Below are 24,693 nucleotides of genomic sequence, written 5' to 3'. Positions count from 1 at the left end.
TTTCTCTGAAGAGTATTTATTCCCTCACACTTGTACAGGTACTTCAGGTACCACTTATATTTAGCTATTTTAATCAGGAGGTCAGCAGACAACCGCAAGCTATCGTCCAGCAAATAATACCCCAGTACAGTGCAACACGTATTTTGTATAACATGACTGCTGGAGTTGTGGTATTAGGAAGAGATAGTACCAGTGGAAGACTTTTAATACCATACAAGTATACAGGGTGGTGTAAGAAGAAATTTGAACTCCATACTTAGGGTCTCCAAAGACCTGCTGAAGACTGAAGGGTTCTAAATAAGATGATACACTGTAGCATATGAAATATAATATCAATATGAAGTCAGTTGAACACAAACGCTCAATCATTGGTGGACAAGAAGTGTAACAGGTAACATTTGTTGCGTTAAGTAGTATTTTCAGTGAATGGAGCAAAACAAAAACAGTTGACTGTTCTAAGTCAAGCTTGTTGCAAACGTTTATATGACAAACCAATCATTTTTAGCTCTGTTATACATACTCTTACAACTATTATGATGATATTGCAAACAGTAAAATAACATACTTGGCTATAAGGTCACATGATATAGAATAATAAAAAGTCTAAAATGTGCAATATATATATGCACTATATATGCACTAAAATATCCCATTTTAGTCTCTGATGTCTTCCTTTGTTTCAATCCACATTCATTTCAAAATATACTAAATCCAGAATTAAGTATTACTGTATGTCACTTGATTCTTGTTGATTGAATTCCATCCCATTTTTGGGTTGCATGAAACTAACAGTGCTGGAAAATTACTTACATACTAGCGCAAAATGTTGTTTTCTATAAATATTTGTAGTTAGGATGTATCCTTTACAAGTGAATACCCACGACATTCAGTGTTTTAAAATAAACAGCGTATCAAAATAAATCTGTCTCCCTGACAGGTTTATAGACCTTTGATTCTGTCTGGATGTTGAAAAACATGCGTATAATAATAACTAATAAAACTAAAAAAACAAAATGTCCGGACGCTAGGAGAGTCTTTGTGGGTTTAGCCTGAAATAACTCATACACTTTGCTACCTAATTTCGCTCTATATCTCCCCTACTCTGAACAATGAGAACAAGGAAGCTGTTCACGTGTCAAAGACCAATGTGGTTTCCTGACCACAGATTGCGTAATCATTAACCTTTTTTGGTGTTATTTTTAAGATGTACTTAGGCAAGTTGAAGTGAAGGGGTGTTACGTTTAAAATAAGTAAAAATAAAAAAACACATCTGTCACCCACTGAAGCTCAGCAGGCGTGAGCTGTTGCATTAAATATTTCAAATGCCAATTTACACATGCTCTGAATATTGTCTTCTATGGTTTCTTTTTGGTATATTGAAAATTGTCAACCCTCATATCTGCCCTGTAAGGGATGAAGAGAAATAATCAAGAGTTTAGAGGGTTTCAACCAGATGAGAGCTTAAATGATTTTATGTGAGTTGCGAGTCATTAATGTTTTAACGTTTTAATATATATATATAGTTAAATGACCCAAACTAAAATATGCAGCCTTACACTCGAGCACAGCCAAAGCAAAAGCTTAGAGCTCCGCCTTCCCTGTCCGCCCGTGACTTCTGTTTTGGAAGCAGCCAGGTTAAAGTTCATGTTGGTCCAGTCAGAGACGCCCGCGACAGCCTCTTGAGGAAGTACAAACGAAAGGCGCGTTTTTTTCAGTGTTGATTGCTTGGTGGGGGAAGTCATGTTTTATTTGGGGGCTCCAACAGGAGATAGGACCTTAGTTGGTTATATTTTACCACGAAAAGCTGAAACAGCAGTGAAGGATGAAGATGAGTCGGATTCGGAGGAGGAAGACGAAGACGAGCCGGAGTTCCTGGATTTCAAAGAAATGTCAAGTTTGTCATCAGGGGGACTTTTGGTGAAAGGATCGTATCCCCGCCGCAGAGAAGGTAATAATTATCTAGGGGCGTTCTGGAAGTAAACTTAATAATGAAATAACAGGTGTTTTACTGTGCCTTCCTTTTCGATTAGAAAAAAATAATAATAATCCAATACAGAAACTGCATTACGTCAACAATTATGCGGTTCTTAGTTGATGTGGTCCTCCAACATGTTGTTGCGGAAGTCCTCCAGGAGCGAGATAATTGGGTGGGTTTTGGAAGAGGAGGGGTCATTTTGCTTTGTTTCTGGCACGTGTTAATTTCGCGAGTGTAGGACCGGGGGGCTGTTCTCTATATTCAAAAGCAGGAAAACACAATACGACACAATTTAGTTAAAAAACTCAAATTATAGGTGTTTAACAAACAAAAATTGGGTGAAACATTCACATGCTGAAACACTTAAGTTGCCCACCCTGTATGAGATCTACCATAGTTGGCACTGACTGCCACTCAGAATAAAAGTTTAAAAGTATGAAAGTATTACAGAGACAGTAGAATGATAGAGTGTTAGTCACCAGTAACATCACCAGTAGTGATAATGACATATGTAATAATGTAATATAGAACCACTGTCAGTTGTGAATCCTGAGCTCAAAAACATGTTTTTGTCCCACCTGGCACTTTTAACAGTTATTCATTAATGTCAGGTTTTAAGTGATGCCTGTGAGCATCAAACATTTTAAAGTTAAAGAAGACGATTAGCAATAATCCTGCGAGATATTATAGTTCCAAAGTGGTGTGAAGTGGGAGTAAACCACAGTTACCTTTATGCCTTGCAGAGACATCTAAATGGAAGTCGATTTTTGAGTAGTAGTACTACTACATGAAGTAGAGTATCAACAGTGCAACAGTGAAATTTCCGTTTGATTTATGTTTTAGTACTCTTTGTGATATTCTGTAGTGTTATTCTTGCTCGTGTCAGAACAGCGTCGTCTTCTCAGAGAGGAGCTTTATGAAGTTGTGGCATACAGGCAAACATGCTAACTAGACAAACAGTAGTAAATTGGGACTGTGATGTTTATTAAAATCTGTCTTACCATCTCCCAGATTTCCTGACGCTTGCTGGTATTTTGCAGTGGACTTCCAGGACACAAATTTGAAAAAAAAGTGCCGGGTGGTGGGCAGGTTCACTCTGCTCAGCCCTTGGTGGGAGGTGACATCTCCAGTACGACAACGGAACTCCAAAGTGTTCCTGCTGGGGTTTCCCTTCTACAGCCTGCGGACGGAGCTGGGGTCCGATTCCAGGGCTATCATCTCCTTATTCCTGAAAGCTTGCAAGGTGACCCCCGAGCATGTCACAAAGTTTATGGATTGGCTGCCGGATTGGATGAGCCTGAATTTTTCCAACTTGCGCGAGCTGTTGAAAGATTTCGGGACGGAAGATTGCAATGGTTACAAAGCAATTGCAGATTCCATGTTGTCATCGGTGAATCATTCAAGTAAGACTTGAATTTGCTGTGTTTTCTTTTTGTAAGGGATCTACCACTGCGGTCACTGCAGCAGAATGCCCTTAGTGCCAAATAGCCTGCTTTAGTGTTTTCAACTGTTATAGCAATTGCAACTGTCATTAATAGAGCTTAGTTTGGGTCAAAAAAAGAGTCACAGCGATTGTAAAAGAAGTCACATCAGCAGTAAATATGAGGTGTTGCAGTAGCTGAGCCATCTTTACCAGTCAAATCTAATTAAGTAAATAAGCTTTTTTTTTGTCTTTGAAGTATCTTCTCTTTATACATGTAACTATAGAGCGATAAAGAGCTTTTTGTGCTACAAGACACCAATCACTCAGGATTAACTGGTTATATTCTACTTAAGGTTTACATTGAATTCTTTTGGCATAAAGAGGATGAAAATAAGACTTGCATCTTACATGTAATATCTTCAGTTTTTGCTAGTCCTCTGGTTCAATGGTGGGCTGTGTATCTTGCTAGAAATCCATTTCATTGATAGTTACTCTTCAGTTTATTAGCTGGACACAGTTTTGTTTCAGACCCAAATCCTTCAGTTTTCCTTCTGTAACGTCTTATTACCCAGCTTGCTTCTGCATGTATTATTTTTACATTCAGGTCCAAGTCTCACCTTCGTGTTGTTCGTATTCAACCTCACACATTTCTTTTAAGGCACACATGGATCACTGCCTTTAGATGGAGATATTTCATACACCGTAGATACTGAGAGGTATTACACACACAACAAGTGAGCATTGAAAGCAGTGGGATTAGATGAAATCACAAGAAAATATATTACTATTACTTTATTCAGAATTGGAGATGAGAATGGTATACAGAGTTAGCTGCTTTGCTTCTTGGCTTTCTGGGTGTTCTAATACTTGTATCAGATGTATCAGATAGTATAAGACATCGATTTTTCAATCCTTGTCCTGCTGGATTCTTGCTTTTATTGGTTTCCATTCTAGACAAACTGTTGTTGATCTAATTGGCACATGAATTAATTCAAATTCGTAAATGCCAGGCCCTTTTAGATATGTTCAGCAGAATGCTAATGATAAAAGATCTGGTAGAGAAAATGCAGCTGCTAGTGAGGTGGCTGAGAGTTCAACCAGGAGAGACAGGGAACCATCTGGCTCAAGGTCCTGGAGCAGGAGAACTCAGAACTCACTGGTTTAAACCCAGAAGCAGGCCATAGCAGACAAACATACTCTCTAGGCCAATTTCTAAAATGAACAAAACCTACTTTGTCCACATTCATAGTCTTTTAACATATAAAGGGATAAGGAATAAGGTATAACGGAAAGCACCATATTTTACAGTAATGTCTTGACCATCTACCTGCACTTTAATGCTAAAACAGTATCCGTGTGCTGCCCACTAATGACCTGAGTGTGTCCAACAGGTGCAGGCAGGGCTGTGTGGGCTGCCTCTATGCACCCGTATGTGATGAAGTACTTGCCCGTCCTGCTTCCTCGCCAGTTTGAAAACCTTGTTGCTGCGGACGAAAAACCTCAGAAACATGCCGGCACAGAGGACAAGAACGAGGCCCCCGATTATAGGTCTCTACTGGGCAAGCTGGAGGAAGTTATCAAGACGGATGTTTGGAAGCTGGGATTTAGCAGTGTGAGTCTAAGAGAAATGTAGAAAAACGAGTTTGACATGCTGCAGCTGATGTTTACCTCAAAGGCAAACAATTTTTCAAACATAGTGAATTTCTGGGTTAAAGACAATACGTCTTACAGGGCTGTCTGGGATACATTTCTGTTCTTGAGTTCCTGCAGTGTCGGGTTAATGTTAATTTGGGTTTTGACAGATGGACGCGTCGGTGCTGTTTATGATTAGGCTGTTGGGCAGTATTCCTACTTTGTTGGAACTGGACGATCCATCTGGAAGGTCAATCTGAGCGAAGATTAGTCTGCTCTCACTTGATCACAACTCTAAAATTCAATTTTCAAACGCACTCGAAGTGCAAGCTCTGGCTATTTTTTTGGTTGCAAGTCCGAGATTATGTCAGGTACCAAGTGGCTCTTAAACTGTTCATCAGATATCTGCAGCCATTAGACCAAGGCCTCTATATTCAAATGTAGTCCTAGTCTAATATTATATAATTATGTAATATATATGTAGTGTAATGTAATTCTAGAGTAATAGTGATGTAAGCTCCTAGGTTGTTTAAATATTGTTCAGCCTACATACATATAGAATATAGTTTTTCTGCTTTACCACTAATTAGTCACTTCAGCCAGCCTTTCCCCATATTGTGTTCTTGGAATATTTTATGTGCTGAAATAAGTGACATTCAAAGTGGATATACTGTGGTGCAGTATATCATGTATTTAGTTTTCTTTAAAACAAAGTTGTTGTTTCTGATGGGGGTAAAAACTAACAATTGCTGCAATTTTTTTATTATTCTATAATATTCACTATAACCTTTTCATCCTGCCGAAGAAATTGAGCTTGGATCCACTAACACTAAACTAATTTTTACTTAATACTCTTTTTCACTGAGCTTTTGTTCAGTCTCTGCCTACATTTATCAATGAGAGTCTTTTGTATTTTGACTGATCTGAGACAAAATGGGCATACGAACAATCCTGGTTTTAATGTTAAATTTGATAGTGACAAATATCCCATAGAAGAAAAGCTCCTTAGATTCCTTTTGTTTCTTGTAATGGCAGCCTAAACGTTGGCTTAACTTCACAGAACAGAAGCCACTGGATCAGAAATCCTCATCCTGTGAACATGTACTCTCTTGGATTATTTTTGGACGAGGTCTCTTCTGTTATTCCTTGCCAGCCCTGCAAAGCACATGGCCAGATCCAGGTCTGATCGGAAGTCTCATTCGAATGTAAAAACTGATTTTAAGATCTTGCCCGTTAGAGTTGCCTGCAACTGTACAAACCACTTCTTTTTGAACTTGCTCAACTGGCACATTCTCTCAGATCCAATTGCTCAAATTCCTTAATCTGTCTTTTATTGTTAAGCCCACTTTGGTCATTACCACTGTTTATAACTACTCTTTTCCCGTCTTCAACCTCAGGTGACTTATAAGGAGCTTGGCCTCATCCGCTGTGAGGCAACTTGGGATGCATTCTGGCACTCTGGTCTGCTCCCACAGATTCCGGATCTGCAGCGCTGTGCCCTGATGCTGTACGACAAGCTGAAGCGCCTGTGCAGGAGCAGAGGCAGCACCTTTGTGTACCAGAAAGTGCTAAGCGATTGTCCAGACGTGAACCAGTCTGTGAAAGCTCTGGAGGCTTTGCGTTTCCTCACCGAGCAGGAAGTGGTGGTGCAGGAGAAGCAGAGGGTCTTTCTGCGGCAGTACTACAGATACGAGACGGGGATCGCCAAGTGCGTGGGCCGTGTGGTCGCTGGAACCCCGTGGCGCATCGACCTGGACGTGAGGGAGGCTCTCCGCGCCGCCCGGCCGAAGGGAGGAGAGGTCGGGCAAGATGGCCGCCGAGCGGAGGCGGAAACGGAGAGCGCCGCGGACGGTGCGCCTTCGGATGTCACGGCCGACCCCGCCCGGCCGGAAGACCTTTCAGACGGGCGTGAGCACCGCAGCAGAGGTGCAGCGGAGGGGCAGGCGGCTGGGGAGGCGGAGCTCGACCCTGATCAGGTCCGAGCCGCGGCGATGATATGCGCCAACCCTGTAACGGTAATCAGTGGGAAGGGGGGCTGTGGGAAGACCACGGTGGTCAGCCTGGTGTTTCGAGCGGCTCTGAAGGGACTTCCCTCGGAAGAGGAGGAGGTACGGAAGGCCTGCGAAGACTTTGAGAACGACTGCGGTGCCTCTGAGGAGTGGAACACCTTCTCGGAGGTGCCCAGCCAGGCCCAGGATAAGACTGGCAAGGAGGCTGTAGATTCCCAGGAGCCGATCAGGGTCCTCCTCACTGCCCCCACCGGAAGAGCTGCGTCCCTCCTGAAGAAGAGAACAGGCCTCTCCGCGTACACGCTGCACCAGGTGGGCCGCAAAAAAACGGAAGAGTTTGCACATTGATATCTGGTGGTTGTTTTTGAGCTGTGGTGGGATAATAAAATTCAAGTTGGGATTTAAGGAAGGTTAGAATCAAGAGTGGGTCTTTGGGCCAGTCTTGCTCATTTGCTAGTAGGCTCTCTATTGCAGTGTGAATATTTAGACATATGTAGAGATTTATCAGATATTAAGCCCACTTTGGTCATTACTACTCCTGCTGCTGTTACCCGTTTCTTACACAAGTGAGCTAGGTTTTAATTATTGCATTACAAATCATATATCATAAATCTGTAGTTATTAATTTATGAGTGGATGCTTTACCAAAACTCAGTGTGATTTGCTTTGCCTTTTTTGCGAAGTGAAACATATCCTTAGAGAAATTTGTAATCTGAAATGTCATAATTATTATTATAAATAATTATCTTCATCATCAGTAATCCCTTACACTTATACAGCACTTTTCTGGACACTCCACTCAAAGCGCTTTACAGGTAATGGGGACTCCCCTCCACCAACACCAATGTGCAGCATCCACCTGGATGATGCGACGGCAGCCATAGTGCGCCACAACGCTCACCACACATCAGCTATCAGTGGGGAGGAGAGCAGAGTAATGAAGCCAATTCATAGATGGGGATATTAGGAGGCCATGATTGTTAAAGACCAATGGGAAATTTTGGTCAGGATGCTGGGGTAACACCCCTAATGCCCTGGTATTTTTAATGACCACAAAGAGTCAGGATCTCGATTTTGTCTCATCTGGAGTGCGGCACCTTTTTACAGTATAGTGTCCCCATCACGACATAAGGTGAGCGCCCCCTACTGGCCCCTCTAACACCTTCCAGCAGCAGCCTTAGTTTTTCCCAGGAGGTCTCCCATCCAGGTACTGACCAGGCTCACACCTGCAGTGGGTTCCCAGTTGTGAGTTGCAGGGTGATATGGCTGGCCATATGTTCCATTCCCAGATATTTTGGCTTTTGGGGGTGTGGAAATGTACAATTTCTTGCTCAGTGGAAGAACAGCAAGCACAGTATGAGGTGAGGAGCACTGTACAGGCATTTGAGAAGTGTTCACAGTGAAGACTTTGCTCTCTCTCAGGTGGTCTGGAGTTTTATGCAAGCAAAGAAGGCTGAGGATGGAGCCCCAAAAGAATGGAAGTTTGCAAAGGTTCAAGCATTTGTAGTAGACGAAGGGAGCCTGGTGTCTGTGCAGATACTGCATTCAGTGTTAAACATGCTGGTGAGGTATGCTCAGCTGAAGAAGCTCATACTTCTAGGTGAGTCCAGGACTTGAATTTTCTCGGGATGTGTTTTCTTTGGTAGTATGCTATACATAGCTGAGTCAAATCTAGGAGTGGATTGAAAGATAGCTTACCCTTTAATACAGTAAGGATTTAAAAAAAATCCTTTATAATGTCAACCTAGTTATCAATTTCTCAGTGATATAGAATGTCAAAGGCAGTGCCTTCACTGAGCCAGTTAAATATATTATTTAGGTTGTGCTGTATATTATGTGTGTATATACATCATATGATCATTATATAGCCCTTGTTAGTATACCTTTTTATCCATCTGGATACTAATTAATAAATTAGACATAAAGATCTGCTGTGATAATGGTTTGCTGTCAGGACTAGATGTGATTTATTGAGTTACTGACAGTGGATTGTCGAAGTTACTAAAACTGTCTGCTTACTATAGTAAGGGTTACTATTCAATATTGAGAAGCATCTCCAGAATTTAAAAGAAAACTGTTCCAGCAAGCACCATACTGCCGTACAGAGGACTGGCTTGTCTCCTCTGGCCCTTTCCCACTAGACCATGATGAGAAGTGCTCGACTCCCTGGGTGAATGGCAGGCTCATTGAGGGAGAGCTGCTGGATTTTCCACGCACTGGAAAGTAATAAAATGTCAAATTATGTGCCTCATTGCTCCTTCAGGTGATGTAAGACAGCTGCCCAGCATTGAGCCTGGGAATGTCTTAGCTGACATGTTCAGCAGCCTGTCTGAAGTCCACTGGGCTGTGGAAATGAAAACCAACCATCGTGCAGAATCCCAGCTGATTGTCAATAATGCCGGGCAGTAAGTAGGGGACGTTTTTTTATTTTTCATATATATATACGGATGTTTCCAAATGCTGCAGTGTAAGAGCCAGAATGGTGGTAATGAGATTTCTGTCATTGATTCACAAGTCCAACATTTAAAAATATATATTTATTCCTAAAACTGAACAGTGAGAAAGAAACAGTGAGGGCAGTGCAGGCAAATGATTTAGAAGCAACTGTAGTGAATGGTGAATTATGCATGATACACAAAAATCATGTATTTATAAGAAAAAGGAAAACCAGTAAGTGCAGTCTTGATCTACAAGCTGTCCCATGGGAGAAAAATGGGAGATTTTTTGTTGTTTTAAATTCTGTGCTCTGGCTCTTGTTTTTTTATCATATGAAGTCATTTCAGTTTCATAGTGCTTCCCCAAAGGAAGTAAATTATTGGTAAGTTCCCCAATAAAATACTGAATATACTGTGACACATCCTAACATTTCCAAGATTGTACAATTTGCAAGATTACAAGCCATATTCATGAAGTACTCCCTTTTATTTGTGGCAGACATTTTTTATTCTCTGTGGCTAAGGATCTGCGCCTGTGACTGGAAGGTTGCCGGTTCAAATCCCGCGGCCGGCAGAGGAATCCTACTCCATTGGGCCCCTGAGCAAGGCCCTTAACCCTAACTGCTCCAGGGGTGCTGTACAATGGCAGACCCTGCGCTTTGACCCCAAGCCTCTCTCCCTGTCTGTGTCTCGTGTCTCCATGGAGAAAAGCAGGGGGTATGTGAAAAGACGAATTCCTAATGCAAGAAATTGTATAGGGCTAATAAAGAAACATTAACATAAGTTTCCATTTTAGATGTTGCGTGCGATTCTGTCGGGTTTTTTTAAGTAGCTTAAAGAGCAGAAAGGGTTAAATGGCTCCCTCTTGCTTGTAGCTTTCATTATGTATTCATGTCCATCTGACTGACAGGAAGGTGCTTATTGCTGGTATGTGTACAGGTAGTAGAAAAAAAGATGAAAACACCTTTTATAAGGGTAAGTGGGGGGATACAAAAAATATTGTGAATTCAAAAGGCTTCCACATAGACGTGGTTCTTGTATTATTTAAGCAAGTAACAGCTGTGAGTCTTGCCTAGGGGCATGTATGAACATACTCATGAGGCCTGATTGTCTACAATTCTGGCCAGCAAGAAGAAAGCTCAGCGACTGAAAGAGGGGTGATGCTTGGGGTGAGCTTGGCAGGAGCTTCAGTGACTAAGACAGCTCAACCTACTGATGTTTCACAAGCGCTAGTGTCTAGGATGCATGGAGCAAAGGACATCAGTGGACAGAAGCACATATTCTAGGATTGTGACATCTGTGCATTAATTCAAAGTGCACGGCAAAACAGGTGAGCAACTACAAATTTCAATCTGGTACACGAGCAGCCAGTTTAATCAAAAACAGTCCACCAAGAACACCACAGACCAGGACTATAGTTAGGTTGAAGTGCCAGACAGCTCATTACACCTGGCAATTCCTGTCTGGATGTGCAGTGGTGCAAAGATCACAAGCCACGCACTACTGAGAAGTGGAAAGAGTAGATATGGTCAGATGAATCATCCTTCACCAATTTGCCTGCAAATGGATAAATGCACGTTTGGTGCCAGTCTAAAGACTCTACATCCCTGACTACTTGGCTCCAGCAGTAAAGGGCTCTGGTGAATCTCTCATGTTGTGGGGCGCATTACCCTGGCATCCATTGGGTGCTTTCATTTCCTTAGAAGGCAAGGACAATGCTACTCATTACTTAATGAAACTGAGCGATCTTCTGTTCTGCACTTCCTGAAGCAGCGTTTCTTTCCTGCTGGGGAAGGGTGTCATCCAGGATGACCATGCCACTCTCCATAGAGCAGACGTGGTCGGCCTGTGGATTAATGATCACGGTGACCATTCTTAGACACCAGATCTGATCCCAATTGTGCGTTTAAGGCATATTCTGGCCTGATGTCCGAAACCTTTCCACCTCCGTCAATCAGACAGGGTGTTGCATCCCTCCTGTGGAATTCCAGACGCCACAGAGCACCAGGCCATAATGTCCGTATGCGGCTCAGTGTTGATGAGACTGCTGCGGGTTTCTTTTCAACTTTAGCAAACAGCTTATGTACCATTTTGCTTGAGCATCCTGTATTAACTTTGGCATTATCTTTTCTGTGCTCACCATTTCTGATGGTTTTGCCTTTAAAGCCCTCATTGAAATCTCAATTTGAGAATGCGTGGACTAGTCAATCATTGTACAAACGTATAAACTCAGATTTCATATTCTACAGGTGGTGCTCCAGTATAATTGTTTATAGAACTGAGAACTTGCTGTGTCTGTTTTGCAGCATTGTTGTGGACACAACACATTAGTTCTGAAACAGCTTCAGACTTCATGCTGGCTGTTTAGTTTTGACCTTTCATATCTAATCTTGTGTGATGTAATAACAGATGCTGGTTGAAAAGGCTTCGTTATTCGTGTTTTTCCATAAGCAATGTACATCTAAACACACTTCTATAAAGTTTCCCTTTTCTTGTTCGTGTTTCAGAACAATCTTTATAGAAAACATTGTTTTGACAATAGTGTTAACGTTTTGCTATTGGATCTTCTCTTTATTATTTTTATTTAAAATGACAATTACTAAATTTTCTTTTTCTGCCCTTTTAATGTGGATTTACACATACTTGGCTGTGCTACAACATACCTGGTTTGTCTTGCCTTGCTATGCTGGTGCCTTACTGGAGTTAACATCGGCTGGAGAACTATTGCCTCTCTCTTAATTACAGCTTGCCAGTGACATGGCCTAGAACTCCACATCGACATCTGGACTGTAGGTTTCATCATATGCTGTGATTGAGTTCATTTACTTGATGAGGTACTCCTTTACTGGATTAGGTGTTTGGGGTATGACATCACAGATAGTCCCAGGAGAATACCCTTCTGAAACAGCATCTGATACTGGGGTCTATTGATTTCCTTTTCAGAGCAGGAGTGCCATTCAAAGTATTGCTTTCTCACACATTCATGCCATCGCTTAATGTTCTTGTAGCCTTACTTGCGCTATAGAGGAGCTTGGCAGAGTTTTGCAAACACCTGTTCTTTAGGGATTAACCAGATCTTGTGAGGTCATTGTTGGTACTTCAAATGAATTCCAAGCAGTAGACCCCAGATAAATCCTTTTTCCCCCAAAGTTGTGTGTTTTGTGAGTTTAGTTTTAAAATGGCTTATTATTTGTCAGTTCTTGCACTAATATCCAAGCAGTGTGCTTTTAGGCCTGTATGTATTGGTCTGTGACAGAGTTTCACAGGTTCATTGTGGAATAAGCAGGCTGTGAAAGATGGTTTAACCAAAGGTAAAGACAGGAGAACTATAATACAGTTCTGCCTACTATAATGGAAAATAATTACCTAATGTTAATAGTTTTTGTCTTTTGTAGCTTTTTTTTTGTTTTTTGGTGGTCATTTGATGGCACAGACGTATTAATCCTTCAAATCCCAGCCCAATACGTTGTTCATCTGTTCTTTATGAATTCTCTGCATACTTGTTGATACTGTTATTATATAGGCCAACTCTTACAGTGTGTCGGCAGAACGGAACTATTGATGTTTTGTTGCTTATCTAGAGTCCAAAACTCTGACTTTGCATCTGTTGTCAATTTTAAAAATGTAAATAAAATGTGAATCCAAAGTGCATAGAGACTGAAGTAATAGCATAAATATTATGAGAAATTCATCATTTATATATCTCTTGGCTTATTGGAACTGTGAAGCATTGCACTTAAATGTAAAGCTGAAGAATGTTGTTGCAATAATTACATGTGGCTACAAAGAAGCAGGATCTAAATGTAGAGCCGATCGGCTTTCATTTAATAATAATGATTCTGATTTGCAGTGTAATTTTTAACAATTATCTGACCGTTTTAATGCAGGTGAAACTGTACTGTCTCTATAAATAAACATAACTTTTCACTTTGCCTTTCTAGAATATCAGACATGGGCAAGAAGAGAAGCTATTATCCTCTGGAGTTTGATGCCACCGTGGAGCTTGGTGGAAGTGGCCCTTCAGTCACAATGCCCACGCTAGACAAGAGCTTCGTTTTCATCTGTCTTCCCACTGAGGCGAATACCTGTGGTGAGAAGTGAATCCATAGCGTGCAGCCTGCTAGAATCTTGATTGTGCCAACAAAATAAACCAACTGGGCAGTATGATGGATTTATAATTCCGTGGGTTACATCAAACTGAAGGCTGTGTTTCAGTCATTTTAAGGCACACGGGCAGTGGCTTGCTGTGTTTCTGTTTAGACAGCCCCAGAGTGGCACTTGGAGATTTGGTTTTTGTAATTACATCTCTGAAGATTGCTATGGAACCTTTTCCGTGAAGCTCTCGCAGATGTGTGCCAAAACTGATACGGCCTACCCTGCCGTCTTTCAGTTACAGTAATTATGCTCATGTTGAATCAGTCAGGTGTATTAAACACTGGGAGACAACAGAACAATCTCATTATATTTCCTCCAGGCACACCTCCTTGAAGCAGAGCCGCCTACAGTCTTGTTGTATAAAGTATAACAGACAGTCGGTTTGGGATTAAGAGTTGATTCTGCTTATCTTTTCAAAAACCTAGGTTAGCCTTTCATCTGTCTTAGGCCCTTTTTTCTTTGTAAATTGTAAGATAGTTTTATTTTTTTCTAATTTTTGATTTCTTGGTTTCCTACTCTCTTTTTATCTCTGTGGTTGATATTCTAAAATCCCTTTGGTTTACTGAGATTGTAAAGTGTGCCCTGTTTTAACAGGGAAGTTTTAACAGCATGCACTTTAGGCTTGCATAATTCCTGTAGATTTCTTAGAGATGAAGAAAGACACATATACTGTCGCTGTGCTCCATTGCTGGGAAATACTAATCCGGAGTTCTTGGTTATCAAATAAAAACCTTTTCCCTGTCAGATACATTCCTGCTGAACCTAACCCCTGTGGTGTGCACCGAGTTCACACAGCGCACTCGCATTTCTTTTTTAAAAGATGGTGGATGTATTTTTCAGAGCTACAAGACGCAATCAAATTGCTTTTGAAGTCAGCCCCTGGATTGACGGATCATAACTCCTCTCAGTTCATTGCATTTCGAAGGTAAGAGAACCCAAGTGAGAATGTCACTACTCTGATTAATTTACTTGGCTCATAGGCAGCACGTCAGGTTCTCTTACTCTAGTCTGGGATCACAGGGCTCAGTGTTGCTCTGTGTTCTGTGTTTATAAAGTCATTTAATTCTCACGATGCCTGTTTTGCTGTGTAGCTAATTTGAGTCTTAAGAGGAATCAAGATATGAGATGTGGAGCTATGATTTGATAAGAGGGAGGCATACTTTTATCTCAAGACCAATTTACTTCATCCTGTTGCTCCCTTCAGATCTTAATAAAATCCTTCCTATTGGACAGGCAAAGCACTCATGCTTTGTCACATTAAAGTTAGATGTTGCAAACCTCATGAGAAGTAATTGCTATCACAGATACTGGTTTCTACTGATACCAACAGGTGGACTTACGGTATACTGTACTGTACATCAGGCATTGCTTTCTTCCGTGCTGTTGCCTCTGTAAAAAGACTATAGCATGCACAATTGTGCAGCAAATGGACCAATGGCAGTAGTCATGCAGGCAGATGGTGATGATTACTAAGTGGATCCCAAAGTACTTTACATATAGGAGGGGACAACTTTATCTCAGTGACAGATATAGCACCCAGATAGGTGACGCTTGGCAGCTGTTGTGTGACTGCAACCGTTCTCCAGAACAGAACAGATGGAGGTGTAAGGAGCTACTTCACCAAATTAACATTAGGGGAATTCGGAGAGGTCAGATTGTGCAAGCCCATGTGGAATTAACCAGGTCACCCGGGTTAGCACCTCAACTCCCGCAAACGGTGCCAAGGGATCTTTAATGGCAAGTAGTGTGGACCTCAGTTTAACATCTCCTCCGAAAGATACCTCCTCCAACAGTACAGTGTCCTAGGTCACCTTACAGTCTAACAAATCATAGTCCCTTGATTAGTATCTGTAAGGACGTTTAGGTGTAGCAATTGCATTCTACTCACCTGCTCTCTCTTCAAGTCCTAAGCAATCAAGCTCACATTTTACAAAGCAGTGCAAGAAGGTTGCTCTGCTGCTCATTATTCCTCTCATTCGCAGGAAAAGCTCAGCGTAGCAGAAATATATCGCAGTCCTTTTACTGCTTAGCCAATCCCCTTGAGAAGTGCCCTTGGCCCCCAGGTTGAGAGGGAGGACTGCCAGCACTCTTTCTTGTACAGTAACTCGAAGCGGAGAAATTGATGAGCTGGCAGACGCCTCAGCACTCGGCAATCGCTGTCAGCTCTGCAGCCCTGCACTTTTTTTTGCTAGAAAAGCTTGTAACCCCTTTGCTACAAGGCGATTTTAACAAAAGGAAATGTTTATTTTTGAAAGGGAAGAGAAAACGATTAATGCGTACATGCGTTAAAGGGTTAAACCCAAACCTCACCACTGTTCTTGGTCTCACTTGGGATTGTCGAGTTTTATAGAATGTTTTCTTCATTCAGAACTCGTCTGAAACTAGCTGTACGCTTAATGCGAACACCTTAAAGGCGTTTTTCTGCTATTCTAAGAACACAAAGACAACGTTCATTTTCAGGATTATTTAAACCGGTGTTAAGGATTTTTATGTGTATTTTGTGTGCCCAAATTGTAACTTTTATATCTAACCCAACTGTGCCTTTTTTTCTGAAGCCGTCTGAAAGATCAAAATATGTTGAATAGCTACGACCTGTACTTATTATTAATATTGAGCTAGTGCAGAAATTAATTTGTGCTATCCTGATTTACATAATTTGTTTCTGTTCTCTCACTGTTCTTTCAGGAAAGATTGTGACTTAATAAACGAACTCTGCTGCAAGCACTATTCCGGTCACAATACTAGGTAAGAAGCGTATAAACTTACTTTGAAACTCCTCTTTCTTGGAATGATAAATGCAGAAAATTAAGAAAATGGGAAAATAAACTGGATGACTGAGCTGGGATGGTCTTGACTTCAGAATTATTTGGGTTGCTATTCTGTATGTCGTTTGGGAGAAATGAAGATTGAAGAGAGTCTCAGTTCTGGTTTGTTCTTTTTGAGTAGTCTTTTTCACATGTATTCAAAATATTTTGTATTTCTAGTTGTGACTCAACCGTCTTCAGAGCGAAAGGGCTATTGACAAACTCTGTCATGGCTAAAGTATCAATTATCTTGCTTAATAGCTTGGTAAGATTGACAACAGTTTTTTCAGTGTTGCTAAGGCAACTAATTTTGGTTCATTGTAGAATGTTATGACGTTGCCTTTTTCATAGACAGCTGTAAGAGGTCGATAAATCTGCATAGAATATTGACAATTCATGGAAATAATTTCCTGGGAGAGAGTTAGAAAGCGTATGAGGTTTAAAGTTTAAGAATAAACTGCAACAGCTGCAGAACAGGATGACCATGAAGAACAGCTGGAATATTTGTATTGATTTATCATCTCTCTGTGGGGAAGAAGGGTAAAAATACAGATTTTCTTGGTGACAGAGGAAGGTATTGTTCGCAGGCATTAATTCTTTAACCTTAAACAACTACAACCAAACACTATTTAAAATAGTTTTCATTTGGTTGCATAAAACTCTCTCCTGCAGTCAATGATTTTGAATCCTCCCAGAAAACCTGCATGGAATAATGTCTTAGGTCTTATTATTTTGTGCAGTCTGTTGCCTTTTTTTCTACTTTGGGATTTCTTGTTTCATTGAAATGTCTACTTGGGTTGCACTCGGATGGGAAAAAAAAACGTGTTTTGTCTTTGACGTAGAAGAAAGTCCCGCAAATAACCACTAGATGGGGATATTTCGCTTTGTTTCGTTGCATCGTGCGGCTTTACATCAATGGTTTGAAACGGACGATTGTTAAAAAAAACAACTGTATTTGGAACACTTTTTTATCTGTACCCACTGTTTGTATGATGGGCAAAATTCTTAAAACTCTCCTCAATTAGATTTTGTTTTGGGTTGTATTGTGTTTAAATAGGTGTATCTGCAGTGTGAAGACAAAATATCTAAATAATGAAGGATACTCATTCTAGTAAGGAATAAGAACAAACATTTTGAAACATGAATAACATAGATGTTTCATAACAAGAAATGCAACAGGACATTTCAGAATCTACAGTTTACTAAGAGAGGATTTACAGTATATTACTGAAAAGAGCAGTACTGCTCAAGGCAACAGTATGGAATACTATTTGTAATGAATAGAGTTTTTACCTAATGCATGGTCTCCTGTCAAGACCAGAATGACTAATTGCCTTCTGTATGTTTGGTTTTCTGTGCATTTAATATTTAATTAAATTACAGTCAACATCTGTCTTTGAGATTTTTAGACTTTCTGATTATATTTTACATTTTTCCATGGTAATATGCCCTTAACTTAACTCATTTTCATGATAAAATGGTGTTTTACAAAAGCATTCATGCTTCTACAATGATTCCTCATTTTATTGTTGTCTTAGTTTTCATCTGTGACTTCATATTTAGAATATACACTTTCCAGTGTATCCAGTGATTATACTTGTAGATAAATCCAGTGATTGTAGATAAATCTGAAGGGTAATCACACAAGCATACTGTACAGTAATTAGACAATCCAGAAAGCTTCCACAAAGAAAGTGAAATCAGAAATACAACAGAAGGGCTTTTTTGAAACCTTTTGAGGTTTTCAGTCCTTCAATTTGTTAAACTTCTTTGGACAAGTGCTAAGAACAGTTATAATCATTACTGTCCTCATTATCACTGTTAACAAATTCAGTTTTGTGTGTTTGTGCCTTTTGTTCTTGCCATTTTAGGAACCACAAAGGCAAGCTTAAGTTTCAGCCTGGCGACAAAGTGTGTTGCACGAAAAACGGCAACGTTTTGGAACGGACACGGGAAAGAGACCTTAATCAGGAAGTGGACGAGAAGCATAAGGAAACTGTGCGGCTCTGCAATGGGGAAATATTCTTTATAACCAGGGTAAGACACCTGTTGTGTTCAACAGCCCTCTGACATAACCAAGTTGTTCTGAAAAAGACCCCATATACCTGCAAGTAATTTCTGTATTCAGAAGCAGACGTATACCTGAATAAATAAAAACTACAGCCTTATCCAGCTGAACAGACGAGATGAGATGAAAGTCTAGTATTTTGTGGCAGGTTATAAAATAGCAGTTTTATTTATATAATGCTTTCCATCCAAAAGAAGGAAAATGCTCCGGACGTCACACTACACAGCAAGCCTGGTGGAAAAGTGAGAAATTGCTTCTCCGTTTGACATAAGGAGGAACTTTAGGAAGGCCTAATGGTACAAGTTGTGAGTGGAGCTTAGCAGGAACACTGAGGCTGATACTCCACCTCTTTCGAAAAGTTCAGTGGGGATCTTTAATGACCAATAAGCACGAGAGAGTTGAGCAACTCTGCGGAAGGCCAGCAGTGCCCACTGTCGCCACACTGAAGCATAGGTTTGGCAATTCTGGTGCAGAGAGGGAGAGTGCTGCCCACTGGTCTGCTATAATCATTCACAGTGGCAATGTCCTTAGAGATTGCCCATCACAGTACTGGATTCAAGGAGGTAATACTGCTTTATGGCTAGAAAACAAGGACCTTCTGGCAAACCAAAAATCACTATCATGTTACGGTATAATTCAGATTATGATTTATTAGTATGTCTTACTACAAAAAACAGTTGTACAAGTCTTTGTTCTTAGACTCTGTTGTATGGAGTAAAAGTCACAGAAAATAAAACCGGTTGACGCATCTTTTGTTAGTTTTTACCCTCTACTGACATCTCTTTTTGATTTACTCATTTCTGTGACTGAAGTCGTAGATGAATAAACTCATTCTGAGGCAGACGGCTCTTTCATTTTTGTTCGTGCGCAGGATGAAGAGAAAGATAAAAAGCGCTACCTGACGCTAGTCGACGGAGATTGCCGGGAGCTCTGTGTGTGGTTCAGGGAGCTGCAGAGGGAGTGCCGATTGAAACACGCCTGGGCCAGAACTATCCACACCTTCCAGGTCTGCACACCGAACCAGCCTCAGCACCCTGGAGCAGAGACTAGTCTGACACTCAGGGTTTCTTTAGTCTGCATCGAAAACAATGATGTTGGAAGCCAGAATTCCTGACAGGAAAATATGCATCAGAAAGAAACTTGGTAGTTCTGATACTTGACAAGTGGGAGGAATTTTGAGGTGCTGTGGAAAATTGTTGCATCTCAAAACTCTTGTCCATCTTGGCTATTGGAATATGTCTCTCATACACATTGATAAGTCCCCTTTGGAGAGAGGATAATCTATTTTCCTCTATTTCTAGCCATAATGCTATTGGAAGACTTCCACTGAATCATATTTTCCCTTCCTGTCGTGTTTAGCTAAAAATACCATGTCACATCATATATACTTTTTAACAAGTATACTTTGTTAAAAAAGGGTATGTGATATAAAGAGTGTTTTATTGCCTTAATCACAGTGAAAACTCTAAAGTACCTTATTTATACAATTTCCCTGTCAGTTTTAGCCAAAAATCTCATAGCCTTCTTTTTGTCTTAGGGTTCAGAAGCAGAGACGATAGTGTATGCTCTCAGTGACGGAAGAGGAGAAAATTGGCAGCATATTTATACGGCGGTGACACGAGGGCGCAGACGGGTTTATGTGGTGGGCAATAAGGATGCCTTGAAAAACGCGGTTGAACGCAGTATTCCTGTCCGAAATACACAGCTTAAGGAGATGGTGAGAAAGGAGCTGAACAAGCGGAACCAGGCCACCTCCTCCACCCCGCACCGAGCACCGTCGGGCCCGAGTTCCACTCCATCCACGTCGTTGTCCGCAAATTCTCAAAGGCTCCCTCAGGACCAGTGCTCCACAACCCCTTTACTTCGGCAAAACCTCTTAGTTAGAGACTCAGGCACTGCAGATGTGTCTCTTTTGGATGATATAGCTTTCTCCCAGGCTTATTCCTGGTCTCCCATGGACACTCAGAGTCCCCCTGTCCCTAATGCAGAGAATGCTGGGACGGGTAAGACGAATGGCCTGGACTCTGGTGCTCTGCCTGGCCCCTGTGATCATCAGGGCAGCTCTGGGGATTCTTTTAGGAACAGTGAAACAGATTCCAGAAGTCCGTGTGGCGTAAAGAGGCAGAAAAGCACCAGCAATGGCAGTCACACACCATCGAAGATCTCAAGGGTAAGAGTAAAATTCTATTTACTTTATCTTTACAATTTTAAATTCGATATCTTTCTTTGGAACCTTACATATTTAATGGTGATAATTGAAATCAGTCACAGAAACATTAATAAAGAGAAGAGATTTTAACTCATCTGAAGTATCCATTTACATTTAGCACATTTTTTATTTGTGCACTTCAATCGAGTCGATTTTCTCGATTTTAGGTAACTAAATTAGTTGTGCTGCTAGAACTTTGATGGGACATGTTTCTGGTGGTTAGTTTTTAATTTGACTTATTGTTTTGGGGGCCTCAGGAGGTGCAGAATTACTTCCATGAAAATGAAGGGGTTCATAGGACCCAGAGTTCATAGCCAATCATGTGGCAAGCCCCTGCTGTCATAACAGACAACCCCAACAACAAAAGCATCACATCTGTAGAAGAGACATTTTAGCCGTGTCCCTGTGTGCTACTGATGAAAAAACATTTTAATTTTGATCAGAATAAACGTTTTGATTCTACTTCCGTTTTCCAACAGCTTCTAAGCATACGAGGTAACATTTTGTAATATTTCCAGCAAGTAAGGAGCCGGCTCGTAGGTCATCTTCCCCTGGGTTTATTTCTCTGTTGAAGTGCGGGTACTTGTCAGTACTAAATTCCTGAGGGCTGTGCCAGTGGGCAAGCGTGAGTTATGAACCTATAGTTGTGTTGCTTATGCAGGATACAGCAGCCTCAGTGCAAAAGCAGGTTTTCAAGCAATCCGATATACTTTTTCACTGACAACTGCTTCCAGCTGATGCTGGTCTAGAAGGCCGTGCTCTAGAACAATGAAAGCAGGTGGAATCATCTTATCGGGACTATTGGACTCACAAGCTTCTCCCAGAACTTGCTGGTCAGGTCCAGCTTTTGCCAGTGCGCACACTTTTTAATGATGGTTCACCACTTTTCAAGGAAGAATGTAATTTTATTGTTAATCATTGTTTAGAACGTAGAAAACCATTAATGTCAATCTAACTTTTCAGGAGTCCAAGTGAGACCGTGTAGTCAGTGCAATAAATGTGACAAAACAAGGAAAAATACAAACTATGCAACTGTTTACAATATATTCTATAAACATTTTGTAACGTAATATCCAAAACAGTGAAAAGGCATTTGGAAAATGAGCAGCTTGGTTATCAACTAAGTCATCGCTATATTGGCTACAACAGAAAGCTGATAGTACCATGCTTTATAACATTTTGGGGCGTTGAGTTTGTTGATTTAAATTTAGGTAAGTGTTTTCAGAATTAAACTGGAAATATTCAGGCTTTATGGAAAATAATTCATGTATGAACATTTTCTCCATTAGAAAAAAGACTACTTGTATTGTTCCACTTTAATTGTTCATTCTTTAATACGAAATACTAATTCAATGCTTAATGTTCTTAGTTTTAAGCATGCTGACAGTCTTTCATAGAAGGATGGTACATTTACTTTTTAAATTGATTATTTTATTGGGTTAACCTACATTTTCTGAAACGGTGACAGCAAATGGTTTACATTTAGATATGCATTGATTATACAGTATTTTTCTTATGCATTTATTGTATTTCTAAATCTTTGTTAAATGCTTTCTGAGTACTGTAGTTTAATAAGTGCTGACAGGCTGTTAATACCTGTGTAATTCATCCAAAACATCCACGTATAAATTGGTATGTGCACTGCAATATTATTTAAAGTTTTTAGCTTTTAAAATACCTTAATTGAGATTCTAAGTAAAATACTCTACATGCAAAGAATGGCTGCAAAATTAATCTGGACCTGCCTTTGGTTTGAGCCATAGTGTGATTTTGTTAATTTGTGAAAATCTGGAAAAAATAATCCGGGCTTCCTTCAATTTGGGGTTTGGGGTGTACCAATATCAAAATAGATGTGGCTCATAGTTGCAAAGTTAGAAGATTATTTCAAACCACTAATCACTAGCTCTATTAAAAAGCATATTGTGATTTTCCATACCCCAACTGAGCTGTGTCAGACTTTTGATTTCCTGGCTGTAGATGTACAATACAAACAAAAGTAACTGAGGGAGCAGCTTTCTGTTAATTTCGTAGTGCATGCTTTTTGTTTTTTCACACTATCGAAGAATGTTTCTTTTATTGTGACTGAAACATTATATTTACATATGTATAAAAAGGAGAATGTAATTCCAGTTCAGTTCCAGTTCCAGTGGGTAGGCTCATTATTTACAAGTTTTATCGTTCACTTCAATTTGAATTATTGAATACTGATGGAGAAGGTCTAGATAATTAGTCTTTTTCCCCTCCTTGGGTTTTGCGATGCGCTGAATTCTTAATGAAAGACACGCCTTGAGAGAATAAAGAGAAGAATGTATTTTGCACTTTTATGGTGAATATGCTGAAAAGGTTTGAATTGGCCTAAATCATACAGGATATGTGGCTTGTTAAATAGGTAAAGATTTAGTCCTTGCAGAAATGAAAAGCAGAGAGACACAGCAATTTGAATCTACAAAAAGTTGCTTGTCTTTGCGTTTCAGAATGGAACTAACTTTTGCCTGTTCCTTATCAGCCTACGCACGGTGACACAGCTTCCTACTCAAACCTGTTGTTAAATAAAATACTGCCTCAAGTGAAATTATATTTGATCATTGCTAACATGATTCAGGCTTATGTTGCAGAATCACTCTTTGTCCTTGCGCTATGTCATTATTACACATTTTAGGGAATGGGAATGAGAAGAGGTGATGTTACACATTTAGGAAATATCTAAATTTCACTATGGAAAGTAAGTTGTTCAGCACCTGACCCCCAAAGTAATGGAAATCTTTTTGTAGCCTTGTTTTCTTTCATAATACATTTTATTTATGCCTTTCAAAACCCCAAAGTACTGTACAATGATACATGCTTAAAAAATCCATTGCTGTTTGTCCCTTTACAACCCATCAAATTACTTATGTTAACAGACTGTAGTCTTGAATCTGAGTGTGTCAACTCCCTTATAAGGTCTTGTCTGATTGGTTGTCTATCTTCCTGCTGTGTTCCATTATGCATTCTGCTCATGTCTCGACAGGAAGTGGCAGCGGAGTCTCCGCTGTCCAGCTCTCGACTTCAGTCCTTGTCACTGGCCAGTCCTAGTTCCAGCTCAAGAGCCAGGCAACTTTTCCCACCTCCACCTCCAGAGGACTGACCAACCCCAACCCGTGCAAGTTACCTTGCTGCAAGAGTTAAACTGCTACTCAGGCCATGTTTTCATGGACACAGCTCCGTTAAATGGGCGTTCAGTGCTGCTTATACTCTTGCTATGCAAAAAAAAGTAATAGAAAACTGGAATCAGACTGCAATAGAGAACACTTGACAAGAATTTTGCACTGAAAAAGTTGCCTTAACTCTTTTAAAAAAACATTTCTTGACATTAAAAAGTAAGATCTTGCAGGTTGTTTTTTTTAAATATTATGTTTAGATGTCCCATTGCTGAGATTTTGTATTTATAAACTATACTCCAGAAACCATAATCATCAAGTTTAATTGACAAATTAAGTTTCTTGCAAAACTGCTGACTTTATTAGTTCAGATCTGCAGATGTAATCAAATACTAGCCACGGCTCTTTGGAGCTTGTCTGTGAGATCAATAAGTTATGATAGAAAATGAACCTACTGTAGGAGGAGCCTGGTATTGAGAAAAGTTGCAGAATTTGAGAGACAGTGCAGTTTCTTGTCCTATCTTGAGACTTGAAGACTGTGGGAGTACAGGGCGTAATTTGGAAGTACAGATTTTGAGTTAATTGGCTTAAAGAAACTGGCAGAAAATGTCTCGGAAGTATTTTAGAGAAGGATTTTAGATATTTTAGCATGTTGCAGAGTTAAGGAGAAAACTTAACTCTGCAACTCTTAAATAGTTTTAAGAGAATTAGCTTTGGTCATTTCTGCTGCGAACTGGATGTCAGAAAAAAACAATGACAGTGTAGCCATCCTGTGACTCTGGCTTTGCTTGTGTTGTAACTAATTTTAACTCTGCCATTTCTAAACACAATTAAACATTTCCAATG

At 40.3% G+C, this 24,693-nt stretch overlaps 1 protein-coding gene across 1 annotated transcript; it reads left to right on the top strand.

Annotated features, from left to right (window-relative positions):
- Nucleotides 1-1,670: 1,670 nt before the first annotated feature.
- helb (helicase (DNA) B) lies at nucleotides 1,671-24,682 on the top strand. The gene is made up of 13 exons (XM_006633572.3): nucleotides 1,671-1,948; nucleotides 3,016-3,378; nucleotides 4,790-5,010; nucleotides 6,428-7,351; nucleotides 8,462-8,639; nucleotides 9,303-9,444; nucleotides 13,416-13,564; nucleotides 14,470-14,554; nucleotides 16,315-16,374; nucleotides 18,305-18,470; nucleotides 19,373-19,507; nucleotides 20,039-20,671; nucleotides 23,718-24,682. The coding sequence occupies exons 1-13, from the start codon at nucleotides 1,741-1,743 to the stop codon at nucleotides 23,832-23,834; spliced, it is 3,381 nt and encodes a 1,126-aa protein (XP_006633635.2). The 5' UTR covers nucleotides 1,671-1,740; the 3' UTR covers nucleotides 23,835-24,682.
- Nucleotides 24,683-24,693: the final 11 nt, after the last annotated feature.

The sequence above is a fragment of the Lepisosteus oculatus genome, chromosome 7 (genome assembly GCF_040954835.1).
Source record: "Lepisosteus oculatus isolate fLepOcu1 chromosome 7, fLepOcu1.hap2, whole genome shotgun sequence".
Lineage (NCBI taxonomy): Eukaryota > Metazoa > Chordata > Actinopteri > Semionotiformes > Lepisosteidae > Lepisosteus > Lepisosteus oculatus.
The sequence above is the reverse complement of the archived record's forward strand: the minus strand, read 5'-3'. Positions and strand labels throughout refer to the sequence as shown.